This window comes from Caretta caretta, chromosome 22 (assembly GCF_965140235.1).
Source record: "Caretta caretta isolate rCarCar2 chromosome 22, rCarCar1.hap1, whole genome shotgun sequence".
NCBI lineage: Eukaryota > Metazoa > Chordata > Testudines > Cheloniidae > Caretta > Caretta caretta.
Window position 1 is genome coordinate 22,950,139 of NC_134227.1, and position 21,784 is coordinate 22,971,922.

General features: G+C 52.1%; 1 protein-coding gene and 1 long non-coding RNA gene across 2 annotated transcripts in view; one reads left to right on the forward strand and one right to left on the reverse strand.

Annotated features, from left to right (window-relative positions):
* Positions 1-21,784, reverse strand: part of FXYD6 (FXYD domain containing ion transport regulator 6) — a 51,808-nt gene that overhangs the window by 3,436 nt on the left and 26,588 nt on the right. The window contains exons 4-10 of the mRNA XM_048827162.2: positions 21,172-21,234; positions 17,885-17,923; positions 17,639-17,713; positions 16,918-16,954; positions 15,889-15,938; positions 3,537-3,638; positions 588-626 (exon numbers count right to left, since the gene is read on the reverse strand). Of these exons, the coding sequence (XP_048683119.1) occupies positions 588-626; positions 3,537-3,638; positions 15,889-15,938; positions 16,918-16,954; positions 17,639-17,713; positions 17,885-17,923; positions 21,172-21,234 (405 nt within the window). The remainder of the gene's footprint in view (positions 1-587; positions 627-3,536; positions 3,639-15,888; positions 15,939-16,917; positions 16,955-17,638; positions 17,714-17,884; positions 17,924-21,171; positions 21,235-21,784) is intronic.
* Positions 12,738-13,298, forward strand: LOC142069777 (uncharacterized). The gene is made up of 2 exons (XR_012665732.1): positions 12,738-12,910; positions 13,098-13,298. It is a non-coding gene; the product is annotated as an uncharacterized LOC142069777 (long non-coding RNA).

Sequence of the window (21,784 nt, forward strand, 5' to 3'; positions counted from 1 at the left end):
GTTATCATCTGCCGCTGGGGTGGCCCGTGCCTTCACTGCAGCTCCAGAGCCAATGGCAGCTGGGCTTGGGTCACAGCCTTATCGCAGCGCCTTGAGGGGCTTTGTTCTGATTCCCAGTGCCACGCAGCTTGGTGTCAGGCCCCCCCTGTGACACACGTGTGACAGGTCTGCGTGCCACCAAAGGCATCCCACGCAGCTACCCACAGGCTCACCGAGCTGCGCGACTGGCTACAGGATGGTTACTGGGGCTGGCACTGCCTAGAGATCCATGGGCTAACCATGGGGTAGAAGGGTGACCTGGGGGCTAAGGTTCATGTCAAGATCTGGGCTCGATCCTTGGCCCATCCCAGACCTGTGTGACCTGTGTGACCAGGGGTGAGCCACTGAATCTGCTTCAGCTCCCTGCCAGCACCCAGGGGCCAAAAGCACTCCCCCTCAGTCCTATTGATAGGGTAATGATGTGGGGCAGGGGCCATCTCTTCCACCGTGTTTGGAGCACAGGGGGACTCGAACCACTGGACAAAGAACTACAGACCAAAGGCCGGGGCAGCCGGGTCCTCGTGGGACGGTGCAGAGACGAGTCTTACCATAGGTGAACTTGTCAGGCACCTGCTCGGGGACGATCTCTGGAAAAAGAGGGAGCAGTTCGGTGAGGAGCCAATGGGGTGGGGTCCCAAAGCTGCTGGTTTATCGTAGCTCCTTGACACGAGGGAGCTGCTATGGATCGGGCTCCCCGCACCCCAGACTCCGGGCCTAGCTGCCCCAGGGAGGGCAGGTCTCCTGAACAGTGCCCAGGGCTCCACGGGAGAGCTGGCAAAACAGCTGATGCGTCCCTGCCCATGGCCGCCAAGAAGAGCCTTCGGGGCAAGCCAGCACAGTGATCCCAGGCTACAGCAGCCACACTCTGACTGGCTGACGGTGAAGCCCTGTGGGATCTTGTGGGGCTGCTGGCAGTGGAGACTGGGAATGCCGGGGATAGATCCTAACCTAGCCCACAAAACCAGCTCCCAGTGGCTTCCACAGCGACCATTACACACCTGTCCCCAGTGCCAGAGAGTCTGCAAGTCCCGTGTACCTCCCCGCCCTCTGCCCACCTGCCCAAGGTCAATGTGGGTGCGATTCATTTTCAACAGCATGTTTCTAAATCTACCCTTCAGCTTAGACCTGAAGACCCTTCCCCCGCAACCTCCCCTTATTCCAGCCCTCTCTTCCCCCAACCCCACCTTATTCCAGCCCTTTCTCTCTTGAACATCTGTGCCAATGCACTTCCTCTCTGACCCACAGGCCCTCCCTGCTAGTCCCGTCTTTGGTCTCCCAAACTGATCTGCCGATGCAGCTCTGGTCCAACCTGCACCAGGGCCTGCTATCCTGGTCCTGGCCTCCCATAGCTCCGCCAAAGGACCACAGTCCTAACCTATAATCATGCTGTGTGAGCCAAACTTTCGCTCTACGTATAACTGCTTGCTGGCCCTAAATAGTACCTTCACCAGGGCCACATAAATACCTAGGGATCAGCTGAGAGTGGCAGGCTTGGGCACTCCGATCAGGGCACACAGCACTCATGCCCAGGGCCAGGCGATCCTGAGCACGACCTCTGGAGACTCTTCCATGCTGGGATTTCACAGCCAGTCTAGGGAGGGCTCCACTTCACAGGCTAGTGCTACTGGCACGTGTATAGCCCCAAAGCTCTGCAAGCCTACAGTCCCAGATCACCAAAACCTGCTCTGAACAGACAGATTGTAACTGCTGCTGCTGCTTGCCAGGCACCTGCACAGCCCAGCACCCAGTGCGCCAGGAGCAGCATCTTTGGGGAGTCTTAAAACCTAGCAGGATCCCTGGTCCCCAGAGAGAGCTCTGTGAAGGGAACAGGTCGTGAGGGCAATGGAGAGTGGAGCGAGGGTGGAGTAAGGACACGGTTGATTTCACAGGCTACATAACACAAAGGTCTCCCTTGGGGCGCATGATTGGCTTTCCAAAGAGTCCTCAGCAAACTCCTATGTTTTACAGACCATTTTTTCCATCACGGGAAGCAGCTAGAGATAGGTTGGATTCCAGGTCCCTGGGATTGGGGGGGCAGGGGAATTGGTTTCCAGAATCAAACTTCCTGGGTGGATCCAAACACCCCTAAAACTTTGGGCAAGTTCCAATCTCGACCGTGTCTAAAGCAATGTGTTCAGGAGGAGGAGGAAAAGGTTAACCTGGGTAGAGTAACGTTACACAGCTGCAATCAGTCACTGGCACATTCAATATTCACCTTCTAACCTGCCTTTCCAACTCAATTATTTCTCAACACGCGCGGAGCACTGGGTAGAAAACAGCCGATAACTCAGACTCTTATTCATCTGCCTGCCATCACCTTGCCTTTTACAGTGCTGGCTTTGTTTGTAGGTGGGGTGGGTGGGCCTTGTTACTCACTGCCTATTTCAAACAGGGCACATGGGGGTTGGGGGAATAAGACAGAAAAGAGGGATAAAAAGGAAAGCGCAAGAATTGTCACAGATTCAAATCTCCATTTTAACCATGGGCAGATTTACTGCTTAGCCTGTGTCCCCCTGAATGGCTCCAGGGTGTCTGGGGACTGTGGAACAAACTCCTCCTAAGGAACCTGTGTTTGCACAAGTCAGCCACCATTTGTGGGTGTTACATCACCGACACCCCGGTTTCACACAGTGCCCGCTTGTAATCTGAGGCGGCCAGCAATTCCCACTCCCTTTGGTGAAATGGCAGGGCAGAAGCTGGCCTCCTGACTCCTCAATACCACAGCACAAATGCCCCAGGCTGGAACTACGGGTTTCTGCTCAGACGGGTCACACAATAATACACTGCGCCGACCCCTCCTTCTGTCCCCTGGCAGCTTTTCTCTGCTCGAGGTCCCCTTCCCTTGCCACAGAGTCCTACGGTGAGAACAACTGCGAAGGGAAAATCCCTCTACAAAAATACTGACCCTTCCTAGAACTAGTACTCCCTCTGCTGAGGGGAGAGCTCTTGGGGTATTTGGGTATCTCTCCTGAATCCTTCGAAGGTTTCCCCAGCTCAGCCTCTGGGCACAGCCCTCTTTTCTTGTGAGAGGATGAGATCACTCCAAGCACTAGGATAAGGCATCTAAAAGCATCAGCCAAAAACTTTACACCTGAGAGCCTAATGGCCGGCTCCTGATCCCTTGTGAAGCTCCACCCAGAGAGCAGCCTGGCTTCCCGAGGCACTGAGCATCCTCAGGCCAGTGGGGCAGGAGCAGCCTGTGCTCAGCACCTTTGACAATCAAACCACTCTGCTGATTTAGACGTCTAACTGGGCTTTAGGCCCCCACATCTCAGAGCATTGGGAACACTTCCCTGCTAAAGAGCCATTCAGGTCTGTCTGTCTGCACAAGCATAGAGTGCTGTCTGCCTGCCACGCCTGCCAGCAAAACCTGAACTCCAGTTGCAGAGAGGGTAAATGAATGGCAGCGTGCTCCCAGGTACAGCCCGGCAGAGTGCAGCCTGCCTCTGACAGGAGCAAGTTTGTCCCTGGGAGCTGAAGAGCAGCGAGACCCTTACCGTCAGCCATCTTCCCAGTGAGCCGTCCAGCGGTGCCTTGGCCTGGGCGCGTGCACCACCGGGAAAGCATATTAATAGGGGGCGGGTGGACAAACGCCATTAAACATTAACGGCCTCGGTATAATGTTTATCCCAGTCACAAGGTGAGGCACATGGCCCAGACCCAGGTTTTGGAAACATCAGACACCTTGAGGGGCAAAGGAAAGAACAAACCCCTGCAACCAGCTCTCTCCAGTTCACACGAAGCGCAGGGGCTGAGCCGGACGCACCCTCAGCCTCTGTTTGAAAGGCCAGTGGGAGTGTCATGGAGTTCAGCGAGGGGCATCTCAGCTCTGACAGGCCCAGCAGGGTGAGGGGAAGGGCTAATAACTAATTAGGGCACTTTTCATTCTCCAGGGGCTTGGCAGACCTTCCTACTCAGCCCCCACAAGCTCTGCCTGCTGTGTCCTGTCATTATCCCCATGTTATGGGGGGAAACTGAGGCGCAGAGCGGGAAAGGGACTTGGCCGAGGTCACCCAGTGAGTCAGTGGCAGACCTATGGGATTTCCTGGCTCCGGCCCTTGGCTCTGATCTCTTGATCATGTTTCTTGGCTGGCTACTGGCTAGCAAAGTAGGAGGGGAAGGGGAATCCTACCCCACCACCACTCTGGCAGCTTGGTGGGGAGAGAGGGGTCCTACTAAGGCCAAGCCAGAGTTCAGCATTGCTTGGACCTCCTGCAGGCCCAATGTCTAAGTTGCTGATGGGGCAGCCTGCCCCAATCCCAGTCCTTCGGAAGAGATACAGTGGAACCTTAGAGTTATGAACACCAGAAAGTTGCAAACTGACCAGTTAGCCACACACCTCAAGTGGAACCGGAAGTACACAATCAGGCAGCAACAGAGACCAACAACAAAAAAAGAGAAGTGAATACAGTACAATAGCGTGTTAAACATAAACTACTAAAAAATTTAAGGGAAAGCAGCATTTTCCTTCTGCATAGTAAAGTTTCAAAGCTGTATTAAGTCAATGTTCAGTTCTAAACTTTTGAAAGAACAATGATAATGTTTTGTTGAGAGTGACAAACGTTTCAGAGTTACGAACAACCTCCATTCCTGGGGTGTTGTAACTCTGAGGTTCTACTGTAATCAACACATGTCTCAGCAAAGGCAGCATCCTGCACCCAGGGTAGCAGGCAGTCCAGTCCAGTCCATGCCATTGGTTTTGCCAATGCTGTCTGCATACACAAATCGCTTTGTCCCCTGTCCTCCTCCCCCAGGTCTGTAAACCTCCCACCTCTGCAGCAGCCAGAGGCTAAGTGCTGAGCGGTCTGTTAAGTGCAGTTTGTTCTGTTCTGGCAATGAGTGACCAACAAGTCACGCAGCCCATTGGATTACTGTTATGGTGCTTACAAAGTGGAACCTGCCCCAGGGAGTTCTCTCTGACCCAGATTCCCAGAGCCTACAGGGAACACACTCCGACACCACAGTGCTGGGCAGCAAAATAAGAACCTCGCTAGCTGAATAGCCTGACAAACACCATCCCAGGTCAGCTCTGAGAATCTAATCAGTTCTGACTACAGCCTCAGTGATATCAAGGTCTTGTATTAAAACCCTGGCCCTGAGGAACTGCTCCGGGGGTGCGTTTCAGAATGTTTGTCTTTGTTATGAAATGGCTCCCCTTCATGCTTTTCATAAGCAAGAAGCAACAGTTGTAATATTCAGGGCTGGGAGGACAGCATGCCTTTGTCTGTCTGTCTGTCTGTGGATTTATGCCAGGTGCTGATCAGCACAATGTCTGAGTGCCAGGGTTACAGGCTATTTACTGACACCAGGTCTATTGTTTGTCCCTTTAAAGCAGCCCAAGGTATCACCCCTGGAATTCGGATCTTAGCATCATTGACTGGAGACAGTCTCAAATCAAGCCCAAATGTTGGGGTACTGGAAATCTGAATCCTACTTCTGTGGCTTGCATCAACCTCAGTCACTGTTCTGGCCCTGTAGCACCCACGCCCTCTCTGACCCGGCTCACTCACACTCTGGGTGCAAGAATCTCCCCCTCTGCAGCAGCCCCTGTGATGCAGCCTCCCTGTTCTCACTGCCACATGCACACACTCGCTTTCTGTTTTCAACGCTCATTTCAGACCACATCTCTCCTCTGGCCCAGACCTCATACTCCTTCTCCCCCGACCCCATCCCCCACTTTCTGACTTTGCAACCTGTTTAACTCTGAGACACATCTGGGATTGCAGTTTTTAGGAAAGGGGCTGTGCAAGAGAAAACTGAGATGTATTGAACCCAGATTCTTATGGCACAGCTTCAATAGTGCAAAGTGGCTGGCTCGCCACACACACACACACTTCTGAAAATCTCTGGTTATTGTTAAAATTGCTGCAGAAAATGGGGCCATTGAAAGGTGACTTGGAAGGATTCCCTCCTCCTAGCACAAAACTGATTTTATTGCCTGTCATTAGTCAGGAGACACAGTCAGCTCCCTCCTGGCGCCTCACCAGTTGAGCACAGGCATTGTTTGCTGTTTGCACTGGCCACTCACAGGGCTGTAGCAAATGGGCACTAAACCACAGCTGAGCAGCAGGGGCAGCTTCCCACGGTTTCTTTTACTACAAGCTTCCAGGGGAGGAACCCTGCCTCCCTGGCTGACATTAGCACAAAGCTAGCGCAGAGGTTCTACAGATCTCACACACACACACACACAAGCTCCAAATTTTGCAGCTTGAACTCAGCTCGGAAAGGGCACAGTCCTCCTCCTTGTGACTAAAGCGATGTCTACACTGCACACCTTACAGCGGAACAGCTGTGCCTCTGCAACCAGGCTGCTCTAAGGCACGCAGCATCGCCGCTCTTTGTCAGCAGGAGGTAACTCGACAAAATACAACCACCCCCAACGAGGGGCAGTAGCTTTGTCGTCAGGAGAGCGTCTCCCACCAACAAAGCGCTGTCCACACTGTTTTTTCACACCCCTGACCGACAAAAGTTTTACTGATGAAAGTGCAGACATAGAAAGTTGAAAGTGAATTCAAAAGGAACATGACATCTTACAGAGCTCCCCAGCCTGGCGAAGCAGCAGCCAGAGGGTGCAGCAGAGACAAGGCAAGGGCAGATTAAGGCAGACCAGGGCCAGGAGCCAGCAAATCCTCCGGCTCTTCTTCAGGCTTCTCCCAGCCCAAACACTCCCAGCCCCGATTCTTCCTTCCACATTCCCGTCACAGGCTCAGCAATGCTGCCCTGCCTCAAACTGATGGCTCAGTTCAGGATCCCCTGGGGCCCAGAAACCCCTGGAGTAAACAGCAAACCCCTGGTTTCATTGCAGCACAATCAGGCCCCATAGCTGCCCTAGTGCACAGGCTGCAGGATCTACCCACCAGCTGAAAGCACGCGCCACTACTCCAGAGCTAGCCCCACACCGTTGCTCAGTGCTCAGGGACGTCTTGACAGGTGCAATACACCCCATTCCATGCATGCTCTGTCGGCTGCCTGCACTGTGGGAAACTGGGGTTCTGCTGGTTGGTCAGTGGTGACCTTGCCCTGTGCCCCAAAAAGCAGACAGACAAATATTCCCGTCATTAGCCAGTACTTACAGTCTGAGCCATAGGGTCACATCACAGCTCTCCACGGACATCCAGGGCACAGAAGGGTGACTCCAGCGGAGTTTCTGCTAACGACGGGTTGGGGCAATAAACACTTTGCCGGTACATGGCTGGGGGACCTTTTCCTCCATCACTTCCATCTGGCTGTGGGTTCACGCAGATTGTTAAACCCTGGGTTCAGTGAGCATGTCTGGCTTTGCACAGCAGAGCGTGGCCCTTTGGCTTTCTCTCCTAGTCACCCCTCCACTCAGCCAGGATAGTGCCTGAGGCTTTGGGGGTTTAACCATTTCCTGACAGAGGAGCTGGCTAGAAGTTGAGACATTTGGAGACAGAACACGACCTCTGTCCATTGGAATTTACCGACGCCAGACCAAGCCATCCCTGGGTTTCTGCACCGCCTGTCTTGGCTCGTGTCTGGCCCTGCACGCAGCACTGGAGAGCTACGGGACGGGAGGTGGCTTTTCAGTCCTCTCCATAGTCACATTCACCCTGTAGCTGGCTCTAAGATTCACCAGGAATCCTAAAAAAACCCAGCATTCCTCTCTGTTCTCATCTGCCTTTGTCGTTCTAAAGTTTAGGAGCGGGCGTGGGTTTATTCCCCCTCTTTCTTGTATTATCACCTATGCAGAAAGGAGTAACCACTTCCAGGCTGGTCTGATCCTTCCCCAGACAGGCCGGAGGTGGTCCTGTGCTGTGGATCAAGCCGCTAGCCTGTTGAGATGGGCCTGGGAGCGCCCTGTTCTGGAGACCCATCCCACAGCCTAAGTGTCCCTTTGATTTTGCTGTAGATAGCCCAGTAAAGGAAGGAAAGTGCCATACAGCAGAATCTCTCGCCCCTTGCCCCACGGGCTGCTGCAGGAGGGAAGCACACTGGAGGTGGATCTGAGGCCCCTGGAAAACCTGCTGCAGTTGCAGCTGAGTGAAGATCAGTTGAAGGGACAGAGGTGGCTGCAGAGATACTCAGCTCTGCCATGTGGAGCCCTTTTGGTACTCTGCACACCGGCGAGTCTCAAAGCGCTTTACCAAAGTAGCGCAGGGAATGATGCGATTCGCCCAACACCGCACGGCAGGCCAGCAGCAGACTTGGGAATAGAACCCAGGAGTCCTGACTCCCAGTCCTGTGGTCTAACCACAGACAAGCCCCACACACGGCCTTTGCCCGTACAAAAGCCGCAAGCATCTCCAGGCTGAGGCTGTCATACCGAACTGAGCCGTGCGTCCTTCGGAACGACGACGTGCGCAGAACAGTAGCTCCCTGGCGTTGGAGAATGTCCTCTCTCTCCACTGGGAGTTGGGAGTCCCCCCAGGCTCAAGTCCGGGGAGCCTGCTGGATGCAAGGCTGCCATTCCCTACTGCCTTTCAGAGAGGCAGCAGCTTTATGCAAGAGGTTCCGAGGCCCTTGAAAATGCCCTGGGACCTTTAGATGGCCCAGCATCTAGCTGTGCCTGTGGCAAGAGCATACGCAGTGTTGCCTTCGTCACGCCAGGTCAGGTGCAGCTCACTTTTCTCACCCAACTCGTGAGCATGAGGAAAACTCGTCCAAACTCAGACGTACCCAGCAGATGAAGCTGCAGGTCCAACCTAACAGCCCAGCTGCAGGACGAAATTAGCTTCAATTATGCTTTGGTTCCAGCAAGAAGTCAATGCACGCCCAGTCAGCACGCAATGCGGTGTTAAGCGGAAAGGTTGGCTGCCGGGTGGCCTTCGCCAGCGAGTCCTGACTTAGGGGAGATCCACAGCAGAGCAAACACAGTAACTCACCGCCTGGAATCCACCCGCTCCCGAGCGGCAGGTGCACCAGCTACGCTGCACCGAGCTGTCCCCAAGCCTTGCTCACGCCATGCCGGCTCTGTCTCCAACCACTGCAATTTGCTTCAAGGGAAACTTCCAAGTGGCCTCTGCATGTTGTAAAAAAGGCCTGCCCCAGGGGCGCTGTTTTCTTAAGCATTTTCAAGACTGCTGGAGCAGCGAAGCACAAAAGTCTTGGAGACCCTGAAGTGAAAACAAAACTTTCCAGAAACAGTGCGTGATCTTTCCTGCCCAGTGGGTGACCTTGTAGTGCCGATCTGCTAAGGAGAGAGCCATGAAACCAAAGGGAATTTACCAGGGTTTCTGCTTAGATGGAGGGTGACACTATTTCATCAAAGTAAAATAAGCCCGAGGGAAAACGTCTTTCATGGGTCTGGTGCTTTGAGGCAGTGGTGGGACCAACCCATGGTTCTGTCCCCATCTCCACCTCAGACCCAGCCACTGGCTTGCTCTGTGCCTCAGTTTACCCCAGGATAACAGGGTCTGCCTCCTGGAGAGCTGGTTGGCTTCATTCATGGCATGTTGGCTGGGAGCATAGAAACCTAAAGCCAATATTCAACAGTTAAAAGGCGTCTTTCTTGGAGCCGCCTCTGTCCCTTGGGAGACAAGGAAGTCCCTACCCATCCTCCCCTCCCGAGCAGCAGGAACCAGTGGGACGCTACCAGAAGCTCGTCACACACCTGGAAATCTAGCTTTTCTATTAAAATAAGCAGAATTTTGATTTTGCCATAAGACTCATGGGGGGGTCTCAGAAACTTCTGGGCATTAAACTACATCCAGCTTCTGCGTGAAGAGGGCAGGGCCTCCGCTGACGGCGGGCAGAAATAAATAGCTTCCTGCCCTGGCACCGTCTGAGCCAGCCCCCAGAGCAGACACAGACACACTGTACTGTCTGGGAGCCTCGTGACTGACACAGCTCTACCCCCCATGAGCTGCTGGGGCCAGCCTGCAACGGAAACATCCTGCAGAGAGACGCTGCCAAGGGCTAGCAAAATCCACTGCCAGGGAGCCAGGGGCAGCCCTTAGGAACACTGGCTCCTTATCCCAATGCTTGTGGGGGAGTGGGGGGGGCATGTGACTTGAGCTGAGTTAACTCCAAGTCTTCCAGAGCCAGGGCAGAGACCAGGTGGAGGTAATAGCTTTTATTGGCCCAATTCCTGTTGGTAAGAGAGACAAACTTTCGAGCTGCAGAGAGCTCTTCGACAGGGTGCACCCACTGCTAACCTCTAGCCTTCACAGTCGGTTATACTACCCTCCGCAGCATGCAGAGACCTCCCCCCACGTGCGCCTGCACCATCCCCATCCTCTGCTGACTGCGCCGCCTCCCCATGCCCGCCAGGATTTAAGTCAAAATCACCCCCTTGTCTTTGCTGCTCCGCCCGGCCAAGCTGGGCTCAGCCCAGAGCAATGCGAGCAGCAGAACGGCCATCCTGCAGGAAATCCCAACAATTAAAAAATGAAACAAACATTTGGCCCAAATTGGGGTGAGAAGTTGACATACTGAAATTACCTCAGAACGAAAAGTTCCAAAATACTTTGATTCCGAAACGGGTACATGATTCAGCGCTCCTGAGCAAAACCTTTCCCTTTGGTTAGTGGAACTGACTCCAAGCGTTTCACTTCGAATCAGTTCAACGGTAAATTGCATTTCCCTGTGGTGGTGCACTGCCTCAAGGGAGTGCCCGATACCCTTATTTTGGACAACCTATATCTCCCATGATGCACCATGCTGCTTGGGCAGGGGAAGATTGCACTGCATCCTGGGAAGCTGTAGCTGTGAACTTGAATGATTGTAAAAGAGTAATCGTATTTATTATTTGTATTGTGATATCACCTCTGAGCCCCAGTCACGGACCAGCACCCCATTGCGCTAGGTACTGTGCAAACACAGAACAAAAAGGCAGTGCATGCCCCAAACCCCTTACCAGCTGGGTCTGCTAACCACCGGCCTTCGCTTCCATTCAGGAAAGAGGATTTGGTCCTCCCCTTAGACATCCCGGCATTATGGTGCAAAACAGTTAGAGAATCACTGAGATAGAAATGATATTTATTCCTTGTTTTCCCCATAGATTCTGGGTCACAACACAGAATACAACAGTCCATTATCACGGCAGCAAGGTTTTTGCTGATTTAAAATAAAAACACGACAGTTGGTTTTATTTTACAACATTCAAGATTTTGCCATTTTCTACATATATGATTTTAATTTTTTTTTATACTGACTGCACACTACAGACACTGAAGTTACTCTGAACACAGAACTCATGGTGTACGTACAGCTAACACTCGGGGGGCGGGGGGGGACTGGGAGGGGTTTTGCTTGTTTGCTTGTTTGAATCAGTAGAATGCCACCAAGAAAAAAAGAACATTTTACTGCCTGCTACAGGTTGGACGAAGAAAAGAGTCTGGAGGTGCACAACATGCATTCACTCTGCCTCACACTGCGGGACAGGAGATGCTTCCCATCTCACACACCACTGGAGGAAAACAAAATACTGTGTCCTGAAGTCATGGATCCCAAACAAACCTTCCTTCTGCTCACCAAATCTTCCTGGAGTGGATCTGGACCTACACTGATGTTCTGAAATCTTCATCTCCCTTGAATTTAATTTTATTTCTTTCCCCTTGTTTTATCTCAGGTTGGGTTTGTGCATCTGCCTGGCAAGTGCAGGGAATCTTACGAGGTAACCTGACCACATGAGTTTGCCCCTTGTAATGCATAAGTCACCAGGAAAGACGACAGGACTGGGACATATTCCTGGGTAATCAGAGGTTTGGATAAGTGACCAGACTTTGGGAAGTTTTGGGGGGAAAATTCACCCTGTGCCCTGGGCCAGCACAGAGGCAGGCAACACTTACTCCTAGTTACACCTGGGATTGTTCAGTCTGCGGAAGAGAAGAATGAGGGGGGATTTGATAGCTGCTTTCAACTACCCGAAAGGGGGTTCCAAAGAGGATGGATCTAGACTGTTCTCAGTGGTAGCAGATGACAGAAAGAGGAGTAATGGTCTCAATTTGCAGTGGGGGAGATTTAGGTTGGATATTAGGAAAAACTTTTTCACTAGGATAGTGAAATCTCCTTCTTTAGAAGTTTTTAAGGTCAGGCTTGACAAAGCCCTGGCTGGGATGATTTAGTTGGGGACTGGTCCTGTTTTGAGCAGGGGGTTGGACTAAATGACCTCCTGAGGTCCCTTCCAACCCTGATATTCTATGATTCTATGAAGGCAGCATAAGAAATAAGTGGTGCATGGCCCACCTGCATGGGGGCAGCCTCCACCCTATCAGAGCTGCCCTCTGAGCCCTGGAGGGTCACCCAGCACCATTCTGGGCTCTGTTTTCTCTGCAGAGGCAGAGGGGAGTGTTGTACAGCAAGTGGGTTATGGAATTACACATGACATTAATGCCAAGGACTCAACCCCCTGTACCCCACCACAGGGCACTGGAAAGGAATTAACAAAGGTGTGGCCACTCAAGGTAAAGAGCTGCTGCGTTTACTCTCCTGCAGTGCTCCATGGATCCCTTTGCTGGTTTAGACAAAAAAGAACTGGCCCTTTAACAGAGACAATGTCTGAGAGGAGACCTGTTTAGTCCTCAGAGACAGTCTGACCTCCTCCCCCACCGAGGGAGTCACACAGAATGGGAGGCGGGGAGCAGGATTACTAGCTGCACCGCCAGCTTTCCCGCATAGTGTCACTGTGCTGGGGCATTTCACAGAGATCACATTTAAAATAACATCTCCGGGGAGGAGGGGGGGAGGCGATTTTAGCTGTGAGCTCAGAGAGGAGGGTGCTGCAGCGACAAGCCACATGCTGCAGAGAGCTCTCCGGGGTTTGAACTGGCAGGAAGGTGCGGTCTGAGAAATAAAAGCATCTGGCTTTTCTGCTTTCTCCTCACCAGCCAGGGCCCCTGGGGCCGTGCTCCGGGGGCACATGAAGGTTATTGCTGATGCTGCAAAACGCAACTGCAATCTGCTCCCCAAGGTTTCAGAGGAACAGCCGTGTTAGTCTGTATTCGCAAAAAGAAAAGGAGTACTTGTGGCACCTTAGAGACTAACCAATTTATTTGAGCATGAGCTTTCGTGAGCTACAGCTCACTTAAGCTCATGCTCAAATAAATTGGTTAGTCTCTAAGGTGCCACAAGTACTCCTTTTCTTTTTGCTCCCCAAGGGTCTCTTCCAGCCCTACCGTGTTGTATTTTATCTGCAGATTCAGTTTCACCAAAACAAAACTGAAGTGATTCCTGAAGCCCCGTCTAAACTAAACAGAAACTGCATCACAAGAACAAGAACCTGCTGCGTGCAATGCTTGGAGCGTGCACTGTCTGTGTTGCACGTGTGCACACCCCAGCCATCCACAGCACAAGCACTGGCTGCATCAACTGGCTGCCACAACTGGGACGAGGCCTTGAGCTGAGCTCTGGCACCACTGGCCGCGGGCTTCTCACGAGAGCCACAGGTGCAGAGCCTGGGCCAGGATTCAGATTTCAAACTCCCCAAAGCCCAGGAGGGAGTCTGGGCCTGGGCTCTGGGTTTGGCCACCTGAGAACTCTGGATGTGAGTTCAGATTCAGACCCCCCACCCCTTCGTCAAACATGCAGAGTCTAGAGCCAGGGGGTTGGTTTGGACCCATCTCCAGTTCTAACAGACTTCCTGCCTCGCCAAGAGAATAAAACACAATCAGCCCAGATGTGAAAATAATACCCCCTTCCAACCCCCTTCCCATTCCCACCCTCCTCCCTTCCTCAGTTAGCAGTGTGGTGTATGAGCCATGTTCCTAGGTCTGAGAGGCAGCCACCCAAACCCCCCCTCGCCTCCCCCCCAGAAAGGATGAAGAACCACACCCCCAACGTGGTGCCAAGCGAAGTGCCATGGGGAGCACATCCTGACAATCTCACACAGCCGCGCACCACTCAACAGCACTCGAAAAATGAAGAGAAACTTACTAATACGACATCGTCAACAGCTAGCCTTAGAGGTGATGGTCGTTATACATGAACGTTACACATTACAGTGTAGGCAGACAGTATGGCGTGTGGAGTTTAGTTAGGTTTTTATACAGAGAACCAGTATTAAAGTACAGTGGGTAACACAGACACAGCTTCTTTGCATCTCCTCAGGAGGACCTGTTGCTGTCATTCTTGCTTTCTTGCAGGTCGCTTGCATTTGTGGTCCAAGTGTCTGTCCTTAGGTCTCTGATCTGTGAGAAGGGAGGACAATGAGTCAGTCTGGCTCCTGCTACTCAACCCCTCATCAGGGAAGAAAACAGAGGAGACACTAAGAAAAAGCCAGAAAAAGGCAGATTCCACTTGCTTTGTCTGGCAAAGATTAACTAGAAGCAGGTGCTTGTTCACTGCAGCAGACACTTCTGGGACCCAAATTTACATTTTCTTTTTAAAATATCCTGTATTTTGGTGCCACATTTTCACATCTGCACTTATGCAATCCGAGAACAGACACAATGGCATTGACCTGCCTGACCAGTTCCCGCTACCCAACAGAGCACGACAGTGAACACTCTCAGACAAGGGTTCGCAATCTACCCATCACTTTAAGAAAATGTCATTGCAACAAAAACATTCAAGGAAAACTCCATCTGTGAGCAGGGAGTCCCTGAGCAGAGACAGAGGGGAAATGAATCTGTGCTTCGCGAATTCACTCAGCTCTACATAGAATCAGTAGGAAATACAGATGGAGCCGCAAGCAGCACGCACAACAGGACACCAGCAGGTGGAAGCAAGGAAATGTAAGCCAAGTTACTGGGGTAAGTGCCTGGTTTTGCAGGGTTTGTAATGTCTTAAGAGAGCCCAAGGACCCATCCTGGTATTTGAGGTTCCATCCCAAATTAACCAACTGGAACTCAACCTCCAAATAAACAGCCCGAGCAGAAGGGCCACAGATCTTAACAACAGGGCTCCTAGAGTCATGAATGCTAAGCACCCACTTTGCCAGAGGCACAAAGCACCTTTCCCTGGTAGCAAAGCACCACCTTAAGTGTAACTGATCCACCAAGCCGCGTTCAGAGAGTACAGTGAAAACCCAAAATCTCCAGAAAGACCATGCCTCTAAGGTGGGTTATAAAGTAGGAGGAGCATCAGTAATGTAGAGCTCCTAGAGAAGGGAAACTCCCCAGCTAGCCATCCTGTACCCAGTGGCCTTACGGCTTGCATGGTGTTGAGGACACAGGTCAGGAAGGGACAGAGACATGAAGACCAGGGAGCACTGGCTTGAGGAATGTAAAGTGTCAGCCCTGCCCGGGCAGCACAGAGGCAGGTTACACAGACAATCCGACGCGCCGCTGCGCTCCGCACAGATCGCACGTGTGTGGCTTTATCGTTCACAAATCGCACTGCCGCAAACCAGCCCGGATCTGAGTGACAACAGGACGCCTGACTCCCAGCCCCAGGGCCAGATCTTGAGGGCCACGTCGGGCCCTGTTTGGCTCTCACGCCCATCAGTCTCACCTTCGGTAGATTCACACACAGGCATGGGAGACCAGAATCAGGCCCTTGGGTTTTTCTGCAGGTGTCACATGGGGACTTTATCTGAGTACAGGCCTCAGGGACCGGATCCTGGAATGGATCCGATACTGCAGCACAACCGAGTAACATGTAAACCCCCCGATTTGTGCTGGGGTCCTGTGCTCCCTGCTCGGAACAAACTGCACCCCCTACCCCACGCTATCCTTGCTAACATCGAGCGAGGCTCTGACCTCAGCCCTGTGTGCAGCTGCCATTCACCCTGTCCGGCACGGAGAAGCAGCACATACAAAAAGCTGGGTGTGGCTCACCTGATGGCTCTAGTTCAGTTCTCTGCCTTTTGCGCCCCTGTTGCTGCAAAGAAAATGGCAAAACGTCTTTAAAAGTTCAACCAAGAGGCCTCAGCCACCTGCCCAGCAAGCAGCCAGGGGCCATCTTTCGATGAAACACAACATGTGTGCAGCAAGGGAACCAGGTTCTTACCGTTTGAGGCAATCAAGTTCTCCGCTTGAGCCTCCTCATCCCCAGGTGCTCTGCAACGAGAGATGCACAGTGAGAACTGCGAGGCGCCACCCCTTGCCAGTGCACAGAGCAGGAGTTTGGACACCGCTAACAGTGCATGATGCTGGGAGGGGCTGAGCACAGAGACCAGGTGGGCTATGCCTGCTCAATGCCTGTCAGGTTAGGACCTCCGTTTTATGACCCAAATGCACCCCAGTGAAGAAGCGTGGACTCTCGTCCATAACCACCAAACCAAGAGCAAACCGACTCAGACCAGGGCGGGAGTTGGGGTGGGTGGGAGCCCCAGCAACTCAGAGATATGGGTACTACAGAGCAGCAGTCAGGGGTGGCTGTGAGCTCTCGGCGCACTGGGGAGGAGATGCTCTCAGTCTGTTGGAGGGAGGGAGGTGTGAGGGGAAAAGGATCCGTTGTACAGTGGCTGGCTCTCTTGGTTAGCCTAAGTTTGCACAAGCCTCTCTGGCCCTTGCAGGGCCCTATATGAAATAAAGCAGGCCCCCATCGAGCCCCCGGCACACCACTGCACCATCCTGCAATACGATGGCTGGTGGGGCCAGGGGACTGCATGCCGGGCTCCTGGATGTGCTACACATAGGCTACGACCTCCACGGAACTGGCAGGTTCCCTAGGAGAAAAGCAATCGGAACGTGCAAGGAAAAGCGTGTCCCAGTCGGGCGAGGCTGGCGAGGCCACTAGGACTCTCCTGATTGGCTAATAACTCGAGTCCTGGCCCTTGGGAAGTGCGCCCCAGACAGCTCGGCCCGCACTGGGGTAACCGCCCCAAGCAGACATCCTGCCCTTGCTACTCAAGAAACCTTGTGGCACTCCCTGCGCTTTGGCTGTGGAAGCAGTACGGAGCGTGGATCCTCATTTAGCGGGAACGTTCTAGCAGCTGCTATGTACCTAGGGATTTATTTATGGGTCAAGAGTCTAAAGAGCGTTCTGATTCCAGGCAGAAAGAGTCCACCGGCTAACCACCACTCGCACACGTACCTGGGCTTTTGGTTGAAGCTGCATCTGCACCTCCTGCCTGGAAGAGTAAGAGAACTCCATGAGCGTATGAGAGACACCCTCTCTTTGGAACAGGTTGCGGCCATTCACCCCAGGTGCTTCCCCAAGAACTTCACTACCCAGGAGCTCCCGAGCCCTCCGGCCATGGGTCCATGCTTCGCGGGCTGCGTTTGCAGGTACGCTATGGATCTGCAGCATTCCCCGCAGCCTTCCCGAGTCTCATGCAGCAGTGGTGAACGACAGGCAGGGGGATGCCGCAGAGCTCTTGCCTGTGGCGGAAAGGACCCAGAGCCACGCCACAGGTTAGAAAGTCACCTCCTGTGCTGTCTGAAACAGCACTCAAAACAAACGTTGAGGAGTCAGAGTGTGCAGCATCCCACTGGGGAAGGGGGGACAGGGGAAGAGGGTAGCCCCGCCAGTGAACTGAGAGGGGCATAAGGGCCCTTCAGCAGAAACATGGCCCTCAAAGCATGTTGGTTTTCCCATTTACACTAAGGTCCGTCTACACTGCAGCTGGCAGGGCTGTTTCCAGCTCGGGGAGATGTAAAGAAGCAGTGTGGCTGCAGCAGCCTGGGCTGTGGAATAGGCTGGCCACTGGAGCACAGTCCCGAGACCCGAGGTACGTCCCTGGGCAGCCAGTTCTTAGCCATGAGGTTCTTCCCTCCATCTCACTGGGCCACTGACTCAGCCCTCACCAACTTACTGAGTATAAGGAGAATTCCAACAGAAAACAAGACCACGGCAAACACCAAACCGCCGATCCTCAAACTCTGGTAATCTAGGGGGGAAAAAGGCAAGGGAAGTTTTCATTTCCAAGTGGGCTGCAGTGTTCAGACAAACATGGTCAGGTCTCACACATGCGTGCACACACACAGTCCTGTTAGCGCCACGAGGGTATATACTGTGCACACTCATCCATGCGCATACCACTAAGGACTCTGATGCTCACCATAGTTGAAAGGATCTTTTTCCTTCTCTTGATTGGCTGCTGGAAACAAAACAGACAAAAAGTTTGTGAATATGAGCACTGTGATTACAAGCACTGTACCAAATCCCTCTAGGCATGCAAGGTTTAACTTGCATTGAATTACTACTTGTGCTATTGTAGAGCTGAGGACTCTCCATCAGGGATTAGGGCCCCATTGTGCAGGGTGCTGGACAAACACACAAGGAGACGGTCCCTGCCCTGGTGAGCTACAGGCTAAGTGTAAGGTGAGAGACTTGTCTGCATGTGTCCAGGTAGGACCCTAAAATCTAGGCTGGGAACATATGTGAATAAGAGGGTCCAAGATTGGGATGAGTTGCTACTATATTTGCTGTTTGCTTACAGGGAGGTACCCCAAGAATCAACTGGCTTCTCCCCTTTTGATCTCCTATACAGAAGGAATGTGAGGGGACCCCTAGATCTCATCAGAGATGCCTGGGAAGGGGACATGGAGGTAGAGGGAGAGCCAGTACCTGAGTACGTACAAAGGTTCAGAAAAAGAGTTAAAAAAGACATGATGGGTCTAACCTCACAAACGAACGGCACGGTATGATAAACATACTTGGAAACACTCTTTTGAAATAGGAGACTGGGTGTTAGTCCTAAGCCCAGCAACAAAATACAAAATGCAAAAAATCTGGGCAGGACCTTTTGAGGTGACAGAGGTGAAAGAAGATACAGACCATGGGAAAAAGCCTCATGGGAATGCTGTCCCACAGCTGGTGCATGTAAACAGATTTACAGCCTATCACAGAAGGGGAGCCATGGTAAACATGATCTGCTGTGCAGAAGGGGAAACTGAGGCACGCCACCTCATTGATTTGACGGCTGAATGCCAAACTGACTCGGTCTCTGGAAAGCATCAATATCTGCAATGCGTTAACACCAGCTGAAAAGGCAGCGGTGTTGTCCGTGCTGCAAGAGCACAAAGAAGTGTTTTCTACCAAGCCAGGGAAGGCACACTTGCTCACCCACAAAATTGTTACAGAAGAACCAAAGCCACCTCCCAGCAGACCCTACAGGGCCCCTGGCAAGGTGCAAGAGCAAATTCGTGCAGAAGCACAAAGCATGTTATACCTGGGAGTAATTAAAGAGTCTGATAGTTCTTGGCATCACTTGTGGTCTTAGGCCCTACAAAAGACAACACTGTAAGGTTATGTGTTGATTACAGAAAACTCAGTGCTGTCACCATACCAGATGCTTATCCTATGCCTAGAATTGATGATATGCTGGGTATCTTAAGCAAAGCTAAATATCTCAGCTCTTTCGATTTGGTTAACAGAAACTGGAAGATTCCTTTAGATGAGGATGCACAGAAAAAATCTGCTTTCATGACTGATATGGGTCTCTGTGGGGTCACAACATTAGCATTTGGGTTAATTAATGCAGGAGCCACCTTTCAGAGGCTGCTCAACCAAGCGTTAAACAGTTTGCAGGACTCTGAAAGAGCCCGTGTGGATGATACAGCAGTGTTTAGCAACACCGGGGCTGATCACAAAACACACCTAACTGTAAAAGCCTCTAGGTGTAAAACTTGACCAGCCGGAGTTCCTTATTTGGCACACTGGGTAGGGGAGATCAAAATATCCCCGGATCTCTTCAAAGTTGAAGCCATAGTGAATTGGCCTATGCCCCAAACAAAGAAGCAGGTCCAATCTTTCATAGGTCTGGTATTATAAGCTGTGACAGAAGGTGTGTGTGTGGGTTCAGTGACCTCATGTCTGCAATCACAAATCCACGTAAAAAGACAAAGCCTAATGAAGTTGTATGCACAAAGGCATGTCAAGAGGGGGTTGATAAGATGAAGAAAATCTTGTCTGAAAAGCCTGTTCTAGCTAGCTCAGATTTTGACAAGTTTGAACTGTGCATGGATGCATCAGATCCTGGTTTAGGGGCTGTATTAAGGCAGTCTGGGAAGAACAACAAGAAACATCCCCATTGCTTTCTTAAGTAAGAAATTGACACCCACTGAACAAAACTATTCTATCATAAAGAATGTTATGCCATTGTGTGGGCAGTAAAGCAGTTACAGCCCTATCTTGTCAACAGAAAGTTCAGGGTATTAATAGATCATTCTCCATTCATCTGGCTGCACAAAATTAAAGCCTCAAACACCAAGCTTCTGCATTGGAGTCTTACGCTATGTGAATTTGATATGGAAATTGTGCATATCAAGGGAAAAGAAAATATGGTGGCAGATGCCCTATTCAGGAGAGAGGGCCCCAACCTGTTGCCTCCAGGTCAGCCAGTGGCTCCCAGGCTGTAGCTTTCTCTGGGGGGAGGTGTGACAGAACGCACCCCTATATTCACACCCTAGACACACTGTAATAATCGGTGTACAAGGCATGCCTTCTGAGGGATCATCTGAAAATGCATAACTTGCTGATCTGTAATATCATGGCAAAACGTATGGAGCAATGTCATGTGTGAAGTCATGAACATAAGCTAAAGCCATGACTGAAGCATGTTTCCCAGATAAGTCTGGGGAGGGGCTAAACCAGTTTCTCAAAGACAAAGGGAAGTGGACAACCCAGCCAGGTGTCAACAAAGCAAATGGGCCATCCCCTATCAAGCAGCCATTCTTTGGCAAGAAAGAGGCGGCAGGGAGACGGCGGCATGGCTTAGCTGTGCCAAGTAGACACTCACCATTTTCAGGAGTGTTTGTGCTCCGTGTGGCTTGCACTGCCCACGCTACCGTGGGGACACAACTCTCTATTGGTGCTAGTTCCCATCGAGCTACTGCGAGCGAGCTGGGGAAACACATCCCAAGCTCCCAGCATTGATGTGGCCACAGTCAGACACCCTGAGGCCAATTGCTCACATGCAAGGCAGCGTGAGTGGGTGCAGGCAGAAGGTGGAGGAAGCTGTAGGGTAAAGCAGGGTGGATACGGACAGGTTCTCATGGACTCCTGCTAAGTGCTTTTCTCAGTGGCTGTGTTACCCGAGCTTATGGCCCCATGTTCCCACTCAGACTGTGTACGGCTGGCCAAACAGGTGTCCCTGAAGCTGGACCAGTGCCCTCCCTTAGCAGCTCCCCTGATGTTTGTTTGCTGTGAGTGAGTTATATTTTTAAAAGTCCTGATGCTTCCTCCACCCATCAGTTGTGCCCCTGCCAGCTCCAAGCCCGGGGGGTACACAGGCCAGCACCCCGATCTGGATGCATAACTGCTTTTGTCTGCCTGGGTCCCAGAGGCCTTTGGCTGTGCCCCTTCCCCCTCCAGAGTGCAAGGTATGTGGTTCTTGATACCTACCGTCCGCTACGACCACAGGCACCAGCAGAGAGCACAGAAAGATCAGCGCTGTTTCCATGGCCACTAGAACAGAGAGGAGGACAGGAGTTACTCTTTGCAATAGGCAGGACAAAAGCAGCAGAGCAAAGGAGCGAGGAAGGGAGCAAGGGGGCTGCCTTAGGTGCATCAGACTCACTCCAGCAGATCAGACAGTAGCTGTGCCTGGACCAGGACACTGGATCCAACAGCTCTGGAACGTCAGGAGAAGTTCAGAACCAGAATCCAACTCCATCGCTTGGGTTCAGCCCATCAAGTTCCATACCCTGGCTCCAGCAGCAGCCAGTGTTTGATGCTGCGCAGGGATGGCAGCGCACCAGGCTAACAGTGCAATCATGTCTGTGTAGAGGAACTACTCCTTCCTGACCCCTGCAGGGAACCAGCTTGCACCCTGAAGCCTGACAACTAATGACCCTCAACTACTAATAGTTTACCTCAAAGAATTATTCACCCTCTTTTAAAGCCCAGCTGCAGCGTTACACTTCCGGCAGGCCGGCTGCGAGGCACCATCCGCTTTCCCAAAGAACTGGAAGGCCGGCATCATGCTTGCTGTTAAAGGTGTCAAGTGTTGGCCTAG